General features: G+C 41.9%; 1 protein-coding gene and 1 long non-coding RNA gene across 9 annotated transcripts in view; one reads left to right on the top strand and one right to left on the bottom strand.

The window, feature by feature from the left end:
* Nucleotides 1-22,309, bottom strand: part of chd9 (chromodomain helicase DNA binding protein 9) — a 53,068-nt gene that overhangs the window by 22,838 nt on the left and 7,921 nt on the right. For 7 of the 8 annotated variants that reach the window (XM_029145265.3, XM_029145269.3, XM_029145268.3 and 4 more), the window contains exons 3-7: nucleotides 12,318-12,727; nucleotides 3,468-3,576; nucleotides 1,491-1,634; nucleotides 968-1,036; nucleotides 768-823 (exon numbers count right to left, since the gene is read on the bottom strand). In XM_029145265.3, coding sequence (XP_029001098.1) covers nucleotides 768-823; nucleotides 968-1,036; nucleotides 1,491-1,634; nucleotides 3,468-3,576; nucleotides 12,318-12,727 — 788 coding nt within the window. Of the gene's footprint in view, nucleotides 1-767; nucleotides 824-967; nucleotides 1,037-1,490; nucleotides 1,635-3,467; nucleotides 3,577-12,317; nucleotides 12,728-14,587; nucleotides 14,881-22,309 lie in introns of those variants that run through there. The other variant, XM_029145273.3, reaches the window with a different exon arrangement.
* On the top strand, nucleotides 15,192-16,618 carry LOC121202134 (uncharacterized). The gene is made up of 2 exons (XR_005897486.2): nucleotides 15,192-15,329; nucleotides 16,427-16,618. It is a non-coding gene; the product is annotated as an uncharacterized LOC121202134 (long non-coding RNA).

Genomic DNA, 22,309 nt, shown 5'->3' with positions numbered 1-22,309 from the left:
ATCACAGGTTGCTCTAAATCCTCCTCAGTCATGTGGTTTATAATATTCATTATCAAAATGTCACGAATGCAACCTTACCGTTAACCGATTATCCACCATGTGAAATGCTTCATAATTATAGTTCATGAATCCTAATTTCTAATACTCTCCTACCGCTTTGCAGATTTGCTGTGGTGACAAATTTAACAGGTATCAGAGAAGAGAAATTATATCTGAAAAAATCGTTTTTATGATAAGGCCAAAATGACAGCTCCTTCAGATACACCTGAAATGCTGCGATGTGAAAGCATAAATACTGTCTTGTAAAAGGCCTCCAGAACATTCACTTTTATTCTAATTTCTCATATTACATTCCCTGTTGGTGTTCTATTACAGGTCTCTAAAATATATTATGTAAAATCTAGGGCTGAAAGATCATCCAGAAACCCTGAATATATGCGCTCACATGCTCGTCTGTGATTGGATTCTATATATAATAGGAAAATATGAAAAAGCAAAAGGGGCGCACTTCTAAACTCCTGGGTGCAACATAAATGTACAATTACATTTCATATAATAGGGGTCCTTTAAATATAAAGCTGGAAATAGATAGGTGTTGTTTTTAAGTCATGTCTGATGATATTCTTTCAAGGTGTCTGTCAGGACTAAATGAGTTTTGATCAGTGTGTGGAAATGTAGATAATATGTTGATTCAGTTAATTTCTTAAACGTGAATTTTACAAAAGCTGTACCTCAACAAAATACTACAACTAAGCAATAAAACTTACTAATTTTTGTATTTCACAAAAAACTCCTCCACCTCCACCAACATTCCTGGAGAGACCTGCACGGGGACAAATAACGTATGCATACATGAATCGAGACAAATGACTAATATATTGCAATAAATTTAGTACAACTTACATCAAGCAAAACATTTACTCTAATCGTGCTGCACTGCATATATTTGAAATAATTAAATTCATACCTCCTTCTTGACAACGCGAGAAGACATGATTTTGTCAACAACAGCAGCATCCTCTTCACTGGGATTCTCCTGCAAATGTGGTAAAGATGAAGAATTTAATGTTAAGTGGACAGGGACCAATCACAGTATTACATGAATAATATGGTCAATTAAAAAGATACAACTAATTTGGATAACAGACACCCTGGTTAAACATGTAGGTCAATGTAAAAATGTTTTTGAAGAGCCTTCTACACAGTATTGGCCCACTAATTCATCTTCTGTTGCCTCTGAATTATTAACAGTGACATGCATCTTTCATCTTTGAACAGAAATGCTGCAGGGGTCCTGATTTCTACATCACTATGTGAGGTGAAAACTACAGTTTGTGCTCTGCTGCCGCACTGCTCTTGTCCAACACTAGTTGGTATATAAACGTTCTTTTTAACAGCAGCTTTGATGTGGAATGGCATTTGCATCATGCAGTTTTACGATTTCTGTACTAATTTGACACTCAAAGGGGCTTTTAGCTGGAATCACTTACCACAAAGAGCTGAAGAGAGGGCTCCCGTGTTGCAGGGTTGGTTTTCTTTGCTTTGACAATAACCTTGACTTCCTCGTCCGACAACCTGGCCTCCAGCTCCTCTGCATACTTCTTTCTTTTCACCTGACGATTGGATCGCCTCTTCTAAATAAATAAAAAAATAACAGTAATTACTTCATGCATCATCATATATCCCATGTGATGTTTTGGTGCTTATCCATCATGTGGTTTTTATTAAAGGAGGCACCTGGAGGCATGACAAACACCCAAACACACAGCTAAAGCCATGATGAACTAGCTTCAGTGATAACATATCTGGCTCCCACAGAGCTCTCCTCTCAGCGCGGTGGAGTCAGTGTGGGAAAACGTGGTATGACACAGCCAAATTCCACAAATGAATCATAACAAGGTCTCCAAAATATGCCTGTGTTACACAGTGGGACGTTACTTCAGCCAATCAGTTTAAAACAACTGTAAATGGTAGTCAAACTAAACATTTATGTAATGTAGTTTTTTTTTTCCTGTTTAACTCAAACTGGCCTGATTTTGTAACACATTCTTACTTTTACTACATAAAACAGTCAGACTAATACTACATAACAAAAACATCCATGTTACTGCTCGACAACCAGCAACGACAGCAGCAGACAACACAAAGTTACACATTTCAGATTGTGTTTTGTTGAAATAGATAAACAAATAAATTAAATTTACACTACCCACGCAGAAAAAAGCCTAAACAATGCAGAATAAAAAGTTATTCTTCATAAATAAAAAACAGAAAATGCAGCTTCCTTCCGTTTCTTCCTAATTATCACACGTGAGCCACTGTACCACGCATCAATACATGAGCCCCTCCTAATGATAATATGTAGTTAATTAGGAATAAATGCCACTGAGCCAAAGTTAATTAGGTATCGAGTATATTCTCCCCATGGAGTCACACCCTCACATCTCCAAACCCAAGCTGACCATAAGTCGGAAAGTTAAATGTGCCACGCGCCACCACAGCAGGGTTGTGCCCCTGAGGAGGCCGTGCCTGTGTTTTAGCAGTCCGCCACGCTATTCTGACTTTGTCCACAGGATCATCTTAAATGAGTCATCAACAGGGTGGTTTAATTAAGGCCAAGGGTGCAATTTAATGAGTGTAATTATCTTATAGGCAGTAGCCTGATAGGACACAAAAATTAGACGCAGACTGGGTTTGGGGTTGGAGGGTGGGGGCAAAGCCACGTCTCACTCCCACTCGCTCAGTTTTTGAGGTGTAACAGCAAATTCATTCTTATGTCACGGCCACATTTTGCGGTTACTTGTTTTAAATGAACTAAATTTGATTACCAGCTCATGTTTGTCACACGGAGGAGGACACGGACGCCTTCTGCTTGCATGTTTTTTTTGCACCTCAAATAATCAACTTTAAATGAAGAAGTGTTCAAATTTGGCACCATGTGTTCTATACAAAAGAAAACCACAAAGTGGCTGTAGTTAATCAAGTTAAGTTAATCAATCAATTTATTTTAAGTGTTTTTATGTTATGACACAGACAAAAAAACCCAGGAAATGTTCACTTTTGCTGGCAACTGTAGCAAAAACATTTCCAAATCAAATAAACACAATGTAGAACATCCGAGTTAATTAATTACTATTAAATTTAAGTATCCACACATGGGTGTGCCGCTTCAAATAGAGAATGCCTCTCATCCGTGTTGACGATAAGGTCTGACAACAAAGAGTATGTAGTTGAGACAACCACCCACAACATGACCTCCACATGAACTAGAGTCAAGGCTCAAAGCCATGAAACCTTCCTTTAGCCTCAGCAGCAACAGTAAAGCAAAGGATGCAACTTCAGTCAATGCCGACACCACAATCACATATTAAAAAGGAAAAAAAACCTACACAGTAAGATGAATAATGATTCTAAGTATCACAGCCCCAAGTTCAATGTCAGCAATTTGTGTACACGCGAGATCTTACAGCATCGTCCTCTTTCGACGTGTGTCGAGAGGGAGGATCGTCGTCTGACTCCTCCTCCGAAGACTCGGGCTTTCGCTTTTTCTTTTTTCCAATCTTGATGACAATTTTCCTGAGGAAAAAAGAAAAAGAAAAAAACATTTTCAGACATTTTTAGTCCTATTAAGTTTGGCTACTAGAGTCAATTTATTAACAGACTAAGATAAATCTAAAAATCCAATCTAATATTAAGTCTGTAACAACAAACTGCACTAGCAAAATACCTTTCAGATATATCTAAACAGAACTAGAGCTGTGGACTTTGTCCGCTCTTATTTGCACTGATATCACCTTAGAAAGAGTTTGTGTTCCAATACAGGAGGTAAACAAAGTGAACACACTGGTAAATTATGGTTACATGCACACAAAAGGCTCTCATTATTGAATTTTCCATTCTCAGAAGAAATGTGAAAAGCAACATATGAATTCTATGAAAACCTGAGCTATTTTAGTATCATCAGTAAGTTACACAATGAAGTTTTACATAGGTTATTTTTGTTGTAAGTCTACATTTAGACACTCAAGCGCTTTTTAGTGGGTGAACATAAAGCTGCTTGGGTAAAAGGCCGATTTAAAGACAAGGCTGGACAAGACAAGACATTAAAGCTTACACTAAGTCACCATGGGAAGTAAATTAATAAGTAGTATTCCACCAAATTGGAATGTTTAAAGCATCCAGAACCAATTTACAACTGTTGAAAACACTTACTACCTATTGGTATTCGAATGTTTGCTGTGAGCATTTAACATCCCAACATGCATACACGTGTTGGAACATTAACATACAATCACAATATCCCCAAAATTCAGTCCTTTGTTAAAACCAAGGGTCATCATTCTATGTGTATTTCTTGTCAACAGAGGTGTTTTGACTGTTGAACTTCTCACCATAACCTCGTATAAACTTGCAGCGTTGAGTCTGGTGGGATGTGATATCAGGAGCCCAGATATCAGCAAATTGCGCAACAAGTGAATGACTAGACGCAAGCGTCTACTTTTTCGCTGTGCTTTAACCTCTCCTCTCTTTCAGACACACTCACCTATTATTTGTGCAACCTTTCCTCATATTCTCTTGCCACATATGTACACATTTCTTAGTCTGTGCCTCTCCACACGCATCTCTGGGAAGCCAGAAGGACCTAATCTGTGTCTTGGTTCAATGTTGCACGCACACGTCCTCTTTTATTCCCCATAATGCTTACATACACACAACAAACCCACCCCCACCCGTCTATAAACATGCTAATTTACTCCACACAATCACCGGCCTGGTGCACGAGTAGATCTGTCTCCATCGAGGAGGATGTGCGCCTTAGGACTTGTTCAAACCTGATCACACTGGGAACCATATTGTATGTGCAAAAAGATTCCAATGATCGCCAATACGTCTTAATTTTAGCCCGCAAATCATTCTGGCAGGCAGCAAATCACTTCCTGAGACACTGGATGGACAAAAACCAGATAATAGAAGACAACCTGCCAACAACATGCACATCCTGTGAGAGGTCAGGGGTCGACATGGTGAAAACCTTATTCAACTTGTTGATGAAATAAAAAAAAGGTTCCAATTTTTTTACATTACTGCTCCCAATATAACATCCTGGTTTCTGGGGAAATCACAAACATATAAAACAGCTTTCACTGTGAAATAAACAGACAAACTTGTTTCGTAATTTAAAAAAAATATTTAAAAATTACCCATTTTTTTAGACAAGCATTGCATTCATTACTGGTAAACAAAGAAATAATAATAATAATAACAATATAATTGTCAGATCATTTAGGCATTGTGCTAGTATTTTAGCGTATCAAGCAGAAAAAAGTACGTTCTTTCAGCTGTCCCCTCGTTTATGGCGTCCCTGCCTCCACCGGATGATATTACATTTCCTATTGACACTTTACAGTTGCCATGCAACATGCCCTTGGGAGTGTATCTGATCATATAGGCGGTGCTTCCCATGGTAACATCACTTCCTGTGAAATGCAACGCCATTGCATAGCTAATGTCACTGAATGGTTCAGAAAAGTGCCAAGTCAGAGTGACGCAATGAGACAAGAAAGAATTTCCCAGCTGTAACACCACGAGAAAAAAAAACAAAAAAAAAAAACATGAAGCAGCTGAAAGCAACTGAACAAAATGTTCTTCCTAGACCAAATACAAATTGACTGGGATACGGGCCTGGCTACATAACAGTGTCGCCGCACCAGGCAGCAGCTCAACAGCTAAAGCATGTAACAGGGCTAGAGCATTTTCTGATCACCATATGGGAAAAACCTGAGCTGTGAAATGAGATACATGAAGCCTGTGTAATTGTGGATTGAGCCCCTGCAGACAGTACCTGGTTCTGCCATCGCATACAGGTTAGAATGAGCCTTCGCTCAATTTAAATAGGGTGACCAAAGCATTAGACTTTCAAATTAGAATGCACTGTAGATCTACTTCAGCGTTCACTGTGACCTCAGGAAAAAAAACCTTACAGACACAACGAACAATTATCCAGTATTTAATTGTAATAGATTGTGCATGTGCACCTAATAATCATGTATAATGTAGATAAATACACACAAACTGAAATACCCAAAGCATATTAGTGACGTCACAGCTGGTTGCACCCTGCTGTGACTGGCACACAGGACTACCCAGGGGCTTGCTTACACACACACACACACACACACACACACACACACACACACACACACACACACACACACACACACACACACACACACACACACACACACACACACACACACACACACACACTGGACACAGACACACACACGACAAAAAATATTCGTCTGCTCGTTCGGATTAAGACGTTTGAACGCGGTCATTTGAGTCTTCAGGGACAGTGTTGTGATAAAACCTGGCATAGCTTCTGCACAGCCAGCGCACTAATCATTTTCACAGACTTGTTTGACTGTGGCTAATAGCCTGACCAAGCTCACAGGGAGACTTTCCAGGGTGCTTCATGTTCTGTTATTAGACTGAAGACAAATCTTCGCAAGGTGTAAGAGAGACCAATTTCACATCAACTTAGGCACATTTGAACAGAGACGACTACAGAGAATGGTGGCCCTTAAAATATTAACGTCTTATGAGGAAGTACAGATTACAACTTTTATGTGACTCAGTGTTTCGAGAACACTTTTTGTATTTAGTCTTCGACAGCTTGGTTATTTGGCCCGCTTTAAGAAGGTTTTGTGGACGTCCTGTCACATCATTATACGCCAAATCGTTTGGCAGGAAGCTTTGAACAACTACTGTATCATTTTGTTTGAGCAAAAAGAATACAAATGTAATCATTAAGTCATTTGTCATCAAAAACCTCCACGAAAACACAGTTCAGGAAGAAAGTTAGATAAGCGAGTGATAAGCAACCAAGTAGAAGCAGTGAGCTGTTAATTTAATGAGCAAATCATTCGTTATATTTAAGAAGACGGAGTGCCAGGTTTTGAAAACTTAACACCACTGGCAGACATTTAATGTTACGATAATTGAGTTAGAAAATCATTGTCTTTCTATAATTAAAACAGTAAAAAGGCACAGGGAAATTGGGGTGTTGACAGCATAGCTATGTTGAATGTTAAATCATTTGTATGCAGGAAATAAACAAAGGTTTAATCTTTCTTTTTGAAAACATCTTTCAATTTCAGAAATGTTTTTGCACACAATTACTTAAATGATTAATGTAATAAAATGCTCTAAACGCTAATTAGTGCTGATACCTCAGTAATTATGCCTTAGTTTAATTTTACAAACTCTTCTGCATTTTCATCTACGTCACGCTGCCCTCAACACTGATCGAGACAATGGTTGAAACCTGCTAGGAAGGCAACGAATCAGAGCCTCCTCCAGACATAATCCAGCATTCTTGCCCCTGACATCAGATTCTTCATGATAGGCTACACACGCTACTGACTAGCATAGATCCCATCCTCCTACTGCGCCAAATAACTTCCATCCCATGTCCTCCCAGTTCTACCCTGCCCTACTTGGAACGCTGCCAGTGGGTGAGAATATGCTGGGGTTTGATTTTAATGGAATCAAGATTTGATAATGCTTTGCAGGCCAAGGCGGCAGCGTGGTGCTTCAGCAGCTCAGAGGCCTTCGCCGCCTCTAAATTGGTCAGGCTCAGAAACGCGGTGATCCGGGAGTGATGTGTGCCCTTCTCATCCTCAGTGCCACCATCACACAACAGTTTTAACTGCACCACGAAGCTGCCTCTCAAAGACAAATAATATATCAGCAGCGTGCACACGGCCACACGGGGGATTTCTGCTTTATTCAGAAAACGTATAAAAATGTGGGCAGCGCACACACACACACACACACAATAAAGCACACACGCTGGCAAGTGCACACGTACTGTATGACTTTCAGCACAAAGACGTGTATACAGGCCCACAAACAAGCTCATATATCACACACGCACACATGGGGGCTCAACTAGGAAAACACTCAATTAAAAAAAAAAAAAACCCACAGCTTTAGCTTCTAATGAAAACGTGAGTGAAAAAGAGATTAGACGGCTAGCAGGCGAGGCCTGAAATATGAACAGCTCCATACCGCAGCATATACGCTAGACTTAAACCTCCATTTTCTATCACGTAATTGATCTCACAAGCACCATTTTGTTTGATATTTTCCTGCTACCCTGCTGCTTTGTAGTATCAGCATATTTAGAACACGGCTGCACCGAGGAAACATCAGATGCGCGGCTCTGAGCGCGCTGAAAGAACAAAATTTATATCAGGAAAAAATGTAAAGGAGGGGGGGGGGGGGGGGGGGGGGGGGATAAAAAAGGATAAAGACTGTGGCGGCGCCGTGCTTTCATCTGATAATTATGTGAGCTTATTTTTCAGCAGGTAGGCCGCCTCGGAAAGCAAATTCCAGGCTGTAGGGAGCTGTGATCAGTCAAGCCTGATCTGTAAAACAACCCCTGCCTCACCCAAGGAGAGACTTTGTTGTGAAATATGTTGATAATAAGATAACCAAAGATGTATCAGTGTCACATTTGAAAAATACATGAGGACAAATGGAACACCACAGTTTGCAGCAACTGCTCTGACTGAAACTGAACAGTGCCATGGAGAAAAACAGCCCAATAGACGGAGTGGCCTTTTCTGTCAAAGACGTGATGGATTTTTGTGTTTTAATTGAAAGAACTTAACTAAAGTGGGAAGAATGTAATGTGTTATTCTTATGGTGGCATACAGCAGAGCACTACTGAAACATTAACTGGGACCTTAGTGATAAAACATTCTCAAGTGGTTGTGTTTTTCCCAAATCCTTATTTGATATTCAGGCACAAAAACATTCTGCAGCGTTTTCTCGGATGTTTCTCGTGTCAATGGTCCTCCTGTCAAAGCAGCTGGTGGACGCATAGCTTTCATTTAGGTTTCTCATCAATCTGACCAATTTTCTGTGTAATGTATGACCTCAACCGGCTTTTCAAATGGCCAAAAAACTACAAAGTCAGCAGAAGCCCAGGTAGTAAGACGAATACTTTTAAAGGCCCCATATTGCGCTCACAACTCAGCAGCCACATTCAGTGGAGGACTGAGCATCTCGAGCTTTCTAAAGCCTTAAGGATGAGTTAAGGCTGCAGAGCCTCAATAAAGCAGGGTCTGAAGTAAATGACTAAAGCGAGTGGTTAGGAGCACCACGGCTGATATAGATCAATGTTTTTAATGGGGAGTTCCTTAGTGGTGCAAACTCTCCAGAGCTCCTGGTCAGAAGATCACCCCACACTGATGAAAATGCAGAAATTCTTGCCCTTGTAATCTATTCGTAGATAAACAAATACATTGTAAAGTGTAAACTAAATTTCTCATCAAAAACAGCCTAAATAAGTCCCGACACTAAAAAAAAAACACTCCATTATTAGTTTGCCCAACTTTGTCTCCAGTTAGAAATATCAACTGACGTCAAGACCTGAACAGGCAAAGGTACAGTTGAAGACAGTTCAAAACGCTTGGCTTTAAAATCATGTTATAATTTGTCTGTCCTTTTAAGTGTAATTGCATTGTAAAAACAATTTTAAAAATTCACACCCTGTTTAGGATGGGTTTTCGACACTGTAACTAAGTCGGTGTTGTATTACGGCTGGAGGCTTTGTTCTGCCAGACTAATGTGCTTCCTCTCATCTGTCTAGTGTCCACCTGTAGTTACTCCCAGAGAGAGATGCCACACTGTACCTGCGCTTGTGTGTCCAATCAGCTGCTTCACCTGCTGCATCTATTGTTTCATGAGTGACGAGAAAATTGTAATCTTTAGGTTTAGATTGTAGAAGTGAAGGTATCCGTGTGTCAGGCCCGCACAGTAATATTTATGCTATGGTTTTATTTTCCTGTTTACATTACAGTGTTAACTGCTGTGACTGCTCACGTTCCGAGTTCTCATGATTTCAGGCCGAGACATGTCTACATCAGTAAAACTGGAATTCTGGACTGAGCACAACAGCCGTAAGTTTTAACTTGATTATTTACAGTTGGTCATTTACAGTTATTCACCTGTAAAGATATTTTTCATGCGTCCTTGTTCAACAGTTATAGTTGAACAGTTCAAGTTATGATTGTTAATTTAACCACAGCTTTAGAAATGCACCATGTGCTACAAAAAAATCCCTCTTCTCCCAATTGTGCAGTTTCCAATTAGCTGAAAAGTAATGAGCATGAGCACTTGCCAGCTATGAATTTTCACACTTCAGATGAAATATTCACACTCTCCCACAAGCCTTTTGTCATATACAGACAGTTATACGTCACTGCCACATTTGTTCCGAGGGTGAGAACATTTGAACTTCTTCTCCATAGAGGAGGAAGAGAACTATAACTTTCTGCATTATGCATGAAACAGGCACCTTGCCACAACTTAAAACTCGTATGACTTTAGATGCACTTTGGCACAAAACACAAGTTCAAATTTAGATTTTCTTTCAGCTAAACTCAACATATTAATATTATGTGGTGCTGCCTGCCTCCAGATCTGATGCTGTTTCTCCATGTAGGCCAAGTTTGGTTACACTCAATTAAAATGGGTTACATAGCTCATTACATCATAGCAAGAGCTGCTATAAGTAACGCGTTTGAATGACAGCCCGTGGGCCAGTTGTTTGCTTCACACACACACGTCGGTGAATCCAACACGGTTTGGAGGAAAGAGGACGGGAGGCGCATGGCTATCTTGCATCATCGATAAATAAAACGATCTAACACAACTCCAAAGATCAGTCCTGAACTCGTTCAGCGAGGAGTCTCTTTGTGAAGAAACCGGCAAAGTTGGAAACCTAGTGGAGCTGTATCACTATGACTGATGCATCCATCATCTCACTACTCTCCCAAACATCCGCGATGCCACGACTTTGTCGTGAACGCCCTCTCTCTCTCTCACACACACCAAGAGTAATCCATTATGTGCTACAGCTTCTCCCTCTCATCTAATTACTAATCAACACAGCTGCTTTCTAGACATTTTTGTTGACCATTGTCAGGCCTCTGTTGTTCTCTCTTCCCATTTACGCAGTACAACCACATTTAAACATTTCCCTTTTGCTTTTAACCACGTCGCTCACATCTGCACCAGCTGAAATTTCAATAGCTTGTGTTGGGTGTGGCTTACAGCTACTCGCTGCATATGGCAGTAAAACAGGGGGATGGGAGGCAAATCGCAGTATCTATACATCAGCACTACTTGCCTGAATACACCAGGCACTATGGTTTTACATGTAAATGCAGCCTTTGTTTACGCCACCCATGTCTGCGCTGACAACCGAGCCTGGTTTATTGTCACAGCGTGCAGTAAATTCTGTTGAACTTTGAGCTTCCATCTTGGCAACCGCATTTAGCGAAGGGAAGCTAGTAAAATGTGTACAGGCTACACCAGCGAACAAGAAGTAGAAGAAATCAGTAAAATAACGCACAGCTTTTGAGTAATGACAAATAGAAAAGCTGTGCATTCAGTCAAATGCATAACATTAAAAGGCATCAGCTGTTATTAGCCCGTCCAAATATAGTAAAAAATGTATGTAATATTATCATCATATTATCTGTACTACATTTACTACTGCACTGTACTACAATGTGTCTACTAATGTGCTTGTACTACAAAGATTTTTTAAACTGAACAGACTCGGAAATACGGAACTCTTAACTTTTCAATACTATCAACAATAGGTCATTTGAGATAAAGACCAAGTCAGAAGCCAAATTCTATCTACCTTAAAGAAACACTGTTGCATTTTTCAGCAGCCTTATTTATTCTGTACATATTAACGCAGAGCGGCTGTGAAAACAAACAAAGAAGTGCAGTCACACGAAAGGTGCGGTTGGCAGCGACAGACAAGCTTGATGGAAGAACAGAAGAACCTGAGAAGCCTCTTGCATCATAAAGTCACATGGTAGACAGAGCAAGTGTGATTTGCATCATATGTGCCCTGAGAAGGCCATGCAACTGGTAAAAGTACAAACCACCGATCTGATGTGTAACTTTAAAACACGGATGTGTCCTTTACAATCAGTCACAGCCTGACTTCAAAGTAGAGACGCTTAATTTAACGATAATACCTAATTATGACTATTAGGGATCATATTGCGATGTTTGTTATAATAAACATCATAATGACAAACACTGGGTTCTAAGTATGATACACTTTAAAATCACCTAATTGAAACCACATTTAATAAACTCTATATGCTGAATTATTTAGAGGTTACGTTTAATAAAAATCAAATGGCAAATTGTTCTCGCTGCTGCTCTGCCTCAAACTAATTGTGAATGGTTGTAGAACGATTTAAAATAATCATACATACCCGATCTTGGACTTCTGTTTGGACTTAGATGAGGGGACAATGCAAGCCTTCCTACACGCCTTCTCTTTGGGCCGTGCTTTCCCATTTCCTTTGTGCTCACAATCGCGATGGGTCTTGTACTGTGAGGAAGAGCTGGGGAAGCTCTCCGGGCTCATAACTCGAGGGATGTTCTTCTCCCCGCGCTGCTGGGCTTTAGCAATAGCCTCTGATATTATCCTATTGGCCTTCTCCTGCTTGTCGTGCAGAGTTGACTCCATCTGTTGATGCGTCCTCCGTGGCGTCCTCTTCTCTGATGAAGAGCTAGATGAGGATGAAGAGGACGATGAGGAGGAAGAGGACGATGAGCTGCTCTTCATAGGGGGGCTGAGGACCCGTATCTGGCTGCCAGGACCATTAGCGTTCTTTCGAGGCTAAAAGAAAAACAAATACAAATGTAGATTTAGTATCATAATGGTTAGAATGCTCTTTCAACCGTGTTATATGTGCTGTACAAGGAACTAGCAACACAAATGTGGCCTTTGATTTATTTTAGTAAAAGGTAAATTTTAATCAGGGCGAACATACAGGTATTCAGATGCTACGTTTACTGACTAATCACCTGTAAGTGCAGCTTAGCCACAAATAGTTAGACACGAGTCTGCTCCCTGTGGCAAAATATCTGGGAACCCCATATTAAACAACGCGCAATCATCCGCATGCTCAATGTGCCCTAATGTTTACCGATAACAGTGGCCTTCTGTGACGAGCAGCCACTAGACGCGAAACATAATATACTCCTGCAAAACCTTTATGGAACGACAATATGCTGTGCTGTGAGCCAACATCTCATCTCATCTCTCGCTCATTTAGAAAAACACAAGCATGAAGGCTGCATGAACCAGTGACAGCAGAGCTTGTTGCTGCCCCCATCACAGATGCTGGGATGTACCGGTCTCACCCTACATGATGTTCACACAAACCCTCAGTGTCTTATGTAAATACCAGTGGCCATTCAGCAAAAGAAAACTCAAAACTCATCCTTTAAGACTTCATTGAGGTCAAGTGGAGAGGGCTGCAAAAGTCTACAAATAAAATTCCTGTAGGTGGAATGAGCTATTCACAGATGGGCTAAACACTGGCTCAGTGTAGCCGGTTACAGTGAGCCTCGCGGACATAAATAATCCAGCCTGCCTGATACATGATAATACGTGAATAATAGATGGCGTGATTGCGGTTATGCCTACACAGGCATCTCGTGGTGGGCCTTGAGCCCAGAGAAGAGGGAACCCATAAATGGATGACCTAATCTAAAAATGTGTTGCGTATGCCTCCATGGCCCAGGCGCGCCTGCTCGATTCGTTTTTTTTACTCCCCACACGGACAGCTAAATAAAGAGAATTAGCCTGAACCTCACCAACAAAGTGGGGAGAGGGATTTGAATAACGAGAGAGTCCTTTGGAAAGAAGAGGATAAAAAAAAAAAAAAAAAAAACAACAACAACATCACACACACACACAAGCTGCATTATGATTTTCACGTGTGCAAGGCTGCTGAGGCTATTAGAAATTTACTGGATCACGCTGGAATGTTCTCATTCAAGTTGATGGCAAAAAAAAAAACGAGCGGGGGGGGGGGGGGTGAAAGTAATGCTCAAGAGCGGAAGAAGATGAAGGTACGTTAAAGCGGGAGCAAGAAAAATATGATAAAAGGCGTCTGTCAAAGAGGAGAGTGAGAATAAGTGAAAGGATAAAAATGCACCAAAACTGAGAGCACTGCAGCTGTAATATGTCTATAAATAACTGAAATTACAGCCTGCCAGCGCTGCAGCGAATGCAATCTCCTTAACAGCACGAAGTCACACGGAAAAGGTGAGGACCATTACGGCTCATGAAAAAAGGTAGCGTAAGCTCCATTTGGGCCGGCTGGCTCTGCCTCTCGTTTCCACATGTAGTGAGACTGACAGGGCTCAACTCACAGGACACACACACACACACACCGATGCTGTGGCCAAACTACAGCGTAGTTTGCAGAAAGTCAAAGCGGAGTCGGGGGCCGACAGGCGGCGGGTGGAGAGACCCCAACGCTGTAACGGGAGAGTGCCTTGATAAAGGTCTAACGCAGCAAATGAGTATGAAGGAGAGGAGGAAAAAAAAAAAAAGCAGCAATGAGTTCAAGATGGCGGCAGTGCAGCATGAGCCAGTAGCAGAGGAGGTTGTTCAGTTCCTGCCGGCCCCTCCTCCTCCTCCCCCCTCTTCCCTCCTCCCTCGCAGCTCTCTGAGCAGCTCACTTACCCTTCCTCTTGGCCTCTTCACTGTAGACATGGTGTTTTTTTTTCCTCCTTCCTCTTTCCTCCCCCTCTCCAACTGGCTAACAAAAGCCTTGCCCTTTCGCCGGGGTTCTTCTCTCTCTCTCTCCGTTGCTCACTCACGCTTTTCTCTCTCGCCAACGGACTCACTCTTTTCCCCCCTTTTTACACTGGCGTTTTCGCTCGCGCTTCCTCGAGCCGCCGCCGCGCGTCCCCCCCCTCCCCTCCCTCGCTCCTCGTTGGCCTCCCCTCCTCCTCCCCGGTCAGCTCCTCTCCGCAGGCACTGGAAGAGCGCTGGAGCCGTTCGTCTCCTCCTCCCCCAGCAGGCAGGGCTCAAGAGGAGTGCATGTGAGCGCTCTCTCTCTCTCGCTCGCCCGCTCCCTCACCCTCGTTTGTCTCTTCACAGGGCGATGAGGGAGCAGCGCTGTGGGCGGTAGAGGAGGTGCGTGGCAGTCCAGGAAGCTCTCATTCTGCTGCTGCGTGCCGCTCCGCCGTTGTCCTGCTTCACCCGAGTCTCCCTCACTCTCTCTCCGAGCGTGTGTCAGAGTTACCTTCCCCTGCCTCCTCTCTCCTCCCCTCTCATTGATTCCGCTTTCCGCCTGCCTCTCGCGTGCGCTCTCAATGACTTTCCGAGCGCTCTCCCTCGTATTCCGCGTCCTTCCCTGCTCTTCCCGCTCTGCCGAGTCCCCTTCTGCGCCTCTCCTCGCCTCCGCCACCAGTCTGGAAAGGTAGGTTACTCCTTTTATTACACACAAAAAGCCTTTTGTTTCTGCTCGCCCGCTCGTCCGGCTGGCAGTTTTTTCCTCCTTTTTCCCCCCTTGCCGTTCTCCTCGTTCTCCCTTGATGCCCTTCCCGTTCCCGTTCCCTGGCCGGGGCGCGCGGCGAGCTCGAGACTCTGGCAGGCAGAGCGGTGGAAAATGAAAGCACAAAGCAGCAAAATGCATCAGCATGAATATTAGAGATGTCGTTAAAACCCAGACTCGTTTCTCTCTCTCTCTCTCGCTCACTCACTCTCTCTCTCTCTCTCTTTGTAAGGAAGTAGGCCAGCAGATGGTGCTAGCAGTTATTACATTAACGTTCACAACTTAACCCCTGAAGTACTAAAATTTTACCCCACGCGTCCAAACTGTAGTTCCAGTCATTGTGTAGGTTCAGAAAACATGCAGAAACGAACTCTAGTAAAACTAAGAATCTATTCTGAACAGACGAAGACATAGCCGAGACCAGCACACTCTGTACTTAATAAACACCGGACACATCAGCAGCCTACACACCCGTCTCCAGTGGTGAATTCATGCACATACAGGGTCACAGCCTGGTCACTTTTCTACGACACAATCAAGACGGAAGCAGAAATGTGCTCAAGGCACACAACCTCCTTCTTCCAGAATAGATCTTAGCAATGCAAGCTAGTCTTGCCTCGGCGTCAGCGCCGTACAGAGGCCATGTGCACCGGCTGGCACATGGTATCGGGAATTATTCAGAGACACATGACTGGCCGGGGGCCAGGTACAGTGCACTGCACCACTGGGTCAGACCTGCGTTACTGACGCATACCTGACCGGCTCTGGAACCACCACTTGGTGTTCAGTCACACAGGCTTTCTACGTAAAAACACTGGTATTTGACAGGTGTCCAGGTAAACCAGCATCACCAACCACATACTTAAGATTAAGAGAACTGGCCAGACTAGAAGCACCCATCAGATGCTAAAAGGCAGAAGCACAGAGGATTATCCGCTGCGTCTATGAACGTAACACAGTAATATACAGAAAAGCTTAGACTTTTTTGAAATGTGATTTGCCTACTACATTTCTTTTGACAGGTAATGGTCAATAGACCAGACTTAAAGAAATGGGCAAATATAAGAAAACTCTGCAGCAAGAAGAAGCTAACACTATTTGTTGTAAGTTTATTGCAATATGGTGTGAAACATGTGGGTGAATGTCTGTGGGATGTAACACAATATGGCTTTGCACATTGCATCTCCAACCTAAATAAACTCATACTGACCAAATGTTATGGTGTGGACAGTGTTATTAGGCGTGTGAATGTATGCACGAGTAGGGAGGAGGGCAGCGGTGGGTTCTAAGGTGGGAGAACCACCAGCACAGGGTCTTCATTTGAACATCTCGCACAACATTTGCTGCCATGCTTGCATAACAATTGCTGTGCTTTCCAAGAAAGTGGCACCAGAGCCTCCTGCCAGGCCGAGACCTTGGAGTTTGGACTTTAAAGCACACCGCATGTTCACTGGAAGCTGAACCAGAGCCAGGTAATACCCACTGGGAAAATGCAGCCAATCAGAGCGCCCGGACAATCCGATGGGAGTTAAAACTTATGGAAAGGCACATGACCCCTTAAAGGGTTCAAAACTAGTCTTGATAGTCTCCGCTGTCAAAATGTAAACAAAGCAGTGTCACCCACTAGACTCACTATGGCATGTTCTGCCCAGAGAAAAAGCAGGCAATTATCTACATGATGTAAAATTTCAAAAGGCCTCCTCGTGGCCTGTGCTTAGTAATATTTGATATATTTTTAAAAATCTCTCATTTTTGCACATTAAAAAAAATAAAGAAAGGAAAATGAACATAAAGCAAAGACGTGTGCATGTTACACATGCTTCAGCAGTCACATGGCATGAAGCCACTGCTTTCTGGCAACTAAACGGTTAATATGCAAACAAGGCTAGCAGCTCTGTGGGGGGAGTGGCTTGGTTGGAGGACATATGAGGGAGGAGGAGGAGAGCGGAGGAAGGGGAGGGGAGTAAGAGCTGGTGAAAGAAGGCAAGCGGAAAAAAAAAAATGTATGCATGAGTGTGTGTGGGTCTGCAGAGGCACAGGTGTCTGTCTCTGAACACTCCATTACTTCCTCATCAAAAGAGGCCGTATTAGTGCACCGCTGCTCTCATTTCTTGCCTGCGCCACCGTGAGAGTCTCAAATAACTCACCATTATGGAAATGAGAACTGAAAGCTAGCAACGCGAGGACCGAGAACGGCTCGAGGGCGACCCACGAGCACCCAGCGGTGCATCAGCATCTGTAGCAAGAAATCCGTGACCAGATTCATCCAAATGACTAAAAAAATCGGATCCCTTGTTTTTAACACTACAGACGATGCTTAGGTTTGATAATTATTATTTAAGTATAAGCATTTTGCATGAATACGTGTTTGCATATCTCCCTTAAACACACTAAACACAAAATGATGTACAAGCTGCATTTTATATCATTTATGAAATGAAAAAAACAAATTGTTTTCCCACATTTTTCTGGAATACCATGTTTAACCCTTATCACATATTTTCCATTTAATAAAGATTTTACAGTGATGTCCAATATCTCATAGTCTCTCACAAAAACAATGTTGCAACAATATGTATACAATCATAATAAAGTCAGCTTCTTGTATGTATCCTCTCATTTAAAATTAGTGAACATCATTATACGAAGACCTGCACTTTCTACAGGTTCACAATTGATTTGTGGGGGTCTGACAACCTACACTTAAGAGTCAGCTGCAACACGATGTAGAACCCAAATCAATAAGTGATTAGCAAAGCACCTAATCTACACGGCTGTGCAGGACTGCTGCATTCTGTCACTGAAATTGATCTTTTCCTACCGAATCCATGCAGAATACAGAATTAAAAATAACTATGTATATTAAAGAAAGTAAAGAAAGAGGTCATAAAATTTTAAATGTATATGAAAAGCAGAATAAAAAAAAGTCAAGTTTCCACATCTGTATAACATCTCATTGACCTCAAATCTTAACTGATGTCTGCTTTATTTTTTAAATTTTGAAACAAAGCTTAACTAGTGATCATAAAAATGATCACAGATGCTTTAGTCTAACAAGTTCTATACTCGTGGTTCTGTTAGGTGTGGAGAGAAAAAAAAACAAAAGGCAGCAGCCACAGGCCTGATAAATGAAAGCAGACATGATGCACAGCAATGCTTCCTCAACCAATTAAATACAGCACCACGCATTAATGACTCCCTATTCAGGGCCAAGAATAACAGTGGCTCAGCTGAGGAGAGTGCCCTCTAGAGGAGCTGCTACAGGCATCATTACTGCACTCTGGCCCCTAGCGTGACCGCCCAGCCTTAATGTGCAGGTGATACAAGTGATCAAAGAGAAACAAGAGGACGTGTGCATGTTAACTACAAAAGCACTGCAGTAGCCTCTGTACAGCTAATATGCTGGGTGTTCTGTGGATTTGTTAATCAAGCAATATCTGTGTTTTATCTTTAACAATGCTTTCGCCTTCAAATGACACAATCACCTATATTAAACAAGGAGGAATTGATTCTGGTGCCATTCTTAGTTTAGAAGCAGTTTCTCAGCTGATGTTTGGTGCGTGTTGATCTAATCCACCATCTCTCAAGATTTGACCCTACAGCAAATGCTAACTGAACATGAAGCAGACACAGCGAAGGTGCACATAACTGACATGCCTTACTTTAAGAGCCTTTACAGTAAGACAGCGAAGAGGAAACACTTAACAAAGACCTGCGCAGGTGAGTCAGAGGAGGCTATCCTCTTCCATTAACAATCTCTAGCTGCATCAAGACAGCAGCTACAAAGGAACACGTTAAACTACAAATTACTTGACAACTGAAACCTACCACCATGGTGCGTTTCATTTTAAAACTAAATGAAATAGTCACCATTGACTAAAAATAAGACACAGCTAAATGGAGATTCCAATGTAAGTCACAAACTGGTTACCACTAGACTATTGCTTGCACACTGAAAGAAAACAGCACTGCTATAAGAGCAGGTTAAAAGAAATGAAGACCGTTTTTGATTTAGGTAGTTGCTCTTGTATCAGCTCTAATATTATCTGGTCTTGAATTGAAATCTTATATAAACATACAAGCTCAGGATGGTAAAAGAGGAAGTAAGGCTGAAATTATTGGCCACTGAAGATAAACCTGAATTCCTTGTGTGCATTTGTGCACATCTTTCTGAGATATTTATAGTAAACACATGCAAACACAGTCAAATGGACAATGATCTAAAAGAAAAGCAAAGTTTCTCCTATCCTACACACGCACTGTTCAACATACATGATATATTTATACCAGGTTAAAAAAAATTAAGTCACTGTTTCTGCTATGGCAAGCATGCGTCACTACAGCCCAGCTGTTCTCAAGTGACGCCCTACCAATATTAGCCGTTATGTAGTCCTATAACGCCCTCTCTATTTTTTTTTTATCAGCGATTCCTGCTGCTGACAAGAGGCTTTATGGTACATGATTGAAATGGTACATTAGCAGAGCAGCAACCCAAACAATAGGACTTCTAGGCTTCTACACTATTCTGACGCAAGTACTTCAATTGCTACTCCTAACTACTATGTTCCTCTACAGTAAGATTTCTGAAATCAAGTGAAATATTTTTTTTTAGAAATGTCAGCAAGTATTAAAAAATTACTACAGACCTTTAAATTACAAATGAATAAATATCACAGCAACAAACACCTTGTGGCCCATTTTGTGTCTCAGCTCACCTTTCATCTTCTCTCAGACTCCAACAAATAATAAATAGAGTTGATTGATGATGGTTTCAGTGTTCTGCAGAATACCAAGTATAGCCTCAGGCTGGCTGTGTGTCAATCAGGCCCACTGACTAGGAAGAGAAGGAATTGATTTTGACCGAGGCCCTTCTTGCATCTTTAAGTGTCGGCTCAGAGGGCAGTGAGTCACTCAGCAGGATGATGATAATATTTTAAGAGATGGACTGTGCATTCTGGCAAGTACAATCCAAGAGGGAATACATTCATCTACAAGGACACCCTTCACAATTAGTACCTGAATAGGGCTGCTAGCATTGTACCCATCAAAAGGTATAACTGGAGCATAGAAAAACAGCAACAATGATCATCAGACTACACTGGTTTATTGTCTTTCCTGACTGCAGATTATTTACATTAAAAGAGCATTTATATGAAAACAAATACTCTTAAATAATAAAACAGACGTGGAAGTCTCAGTTTTGCAGGTGCAGAATAATTAATTTGCCCCAGAGGAATGTGTCTGGCATCTTCAACACAAGGTACTGTGCGCATACTTGATGATGTCATATATGCAATCATGAAGTTTCTCCTTTGAAGCTGGCCTTTGATAAAAGGTTGTTGCAAGTAATGATGTGTGTCTCTGTGAATCAGAGATGGCACAGCAGGTCGGACAACAGGCAGCGAAGTGAAGCCAAAATGTGCAAAACAAGCAAGCTGGATGATGCTATTCATTAACGGGAACATCGGTGCAAACTGAAGAGTGGAACTGAGAGGTGGTCCCTTAGGATGCAAAAGGCAGCGCTAGAGAGACAGCGGGCGAGGAAAGCAGAGGCAGGGAGAGAGCGAGGGATGGATGATGTGCAGGGAATCCAGCGAGGGGCTTAATGCCAGACCTTTACAGCTGCTCCATTATTAAGCCGGTGCAAAGGGAAAGCAGGGCCGATGCCTGCGTAAAGAGGACCATACACACAGAGGCAACGACTCGCATGCGTTCATGAGCAAGACCCGATTCATAGTTAACCTGCAGGCACCATGACTGTCATCACAGTTTGCTATTAGTTCTCTGGAAAAACATTTTTTCATTTTGTCTTTTGGAACTTGAAATAATTAAAAAAAAAAAAAAAAAAAAAAAAAAAGCTGGGTACACGCTGGAGTCAGTCAGACAGTCAAGCACTCACCCATTAACCTAACTGCATGTCTGAGCTCAGGATTGAAACCCAGGTCCTTCTGTCTGCGATGTGACACTACTGCGACAGGAAATTCTCATAGTAAAAACTTACTGTTAAGTCACCAACACAGCTTCTTCTAAATGTGTGGGAACATGGTCTTGCAGAAGGAATAGGCATAGAATTCACCAACGCTGCACTAGCAAACTACTGAATTACAGCAACACCTAAAAAAAAAACACAGTACAGTATTATAGAAACGAGATGCACTAATGCTCTTGAAATGACTGAAATTTCCAAGTTACATTACATTCACATGAGCGTTCATGTAAGATTCACGTCTCAGTGAATGATGCATAAACGACATACCAATTAGTATATTGAAGAATAGTCGAACTGCTTGTCAACAGAAATTAAGTTTTGTAAAACACAACACCGGTCTTGCCTTACAACACGTGGTGCCCATGGTAACAAACTAATGGCTTCCTACTGACAAACCTGTTTGCTGAACTTACAAATCAGTAACCAGTGAGCCAACAGCCGTCTATGGGGACAATATAACTCATATTACCTTCTGTCAAAGTCAAACTAAAAAAGGTACAGAGAATTATACAGTAGCTGGAAGTGTAACAACGGGAACAGAACAACTTTAACGAGGCACATGCCAGTAAGTTTTATTCAAGCGTTGCTTGAAATGAAGATATTTTACTCAATGGTTTTCTCACAGGGCTGCTGCTTCCTACAACAAGAACAAGCAATATGACTGTTAAACACAAGGGCAAGGGGTCGTTATCCAGTCACATCTTGTGTTAGAGGCTAATGTACAAGCAATTTTTATGCCATTACTTTTTGAAGGTTTCCTATGACCAGAGATGCTGTAATAGTCTAACTGCGCAGTTTTTCCACTCGGTCAAAAGGTCAACATGACACGAACAGGAGTTCAGGAGGTCACGTCACGTCCAAAAAGCCTTGCATTTCTTTTTCTCTCTATGTCTCTCTCTCTCACACACACACACAC

This window comes from Betta splendens, chromosome 3 (genome assembly GCF_900634795.4).
Source record: "Betta splendens chromosome 3, fBetSpl5.4, whole genome shotgun sequence".
Taxonomy (NCBI): domain Eukaryota; kingdom Metazoa; phylum Chordata; class Actinopteri; order Anabantiformes; family Osphronemidae; genus Betta; species Betta splendens.
The sequence above is the reverse complement of the archived record's forward strand: the minus strand, read 5'-3'. Positions and strand labels throughout refer to the sequence as shown.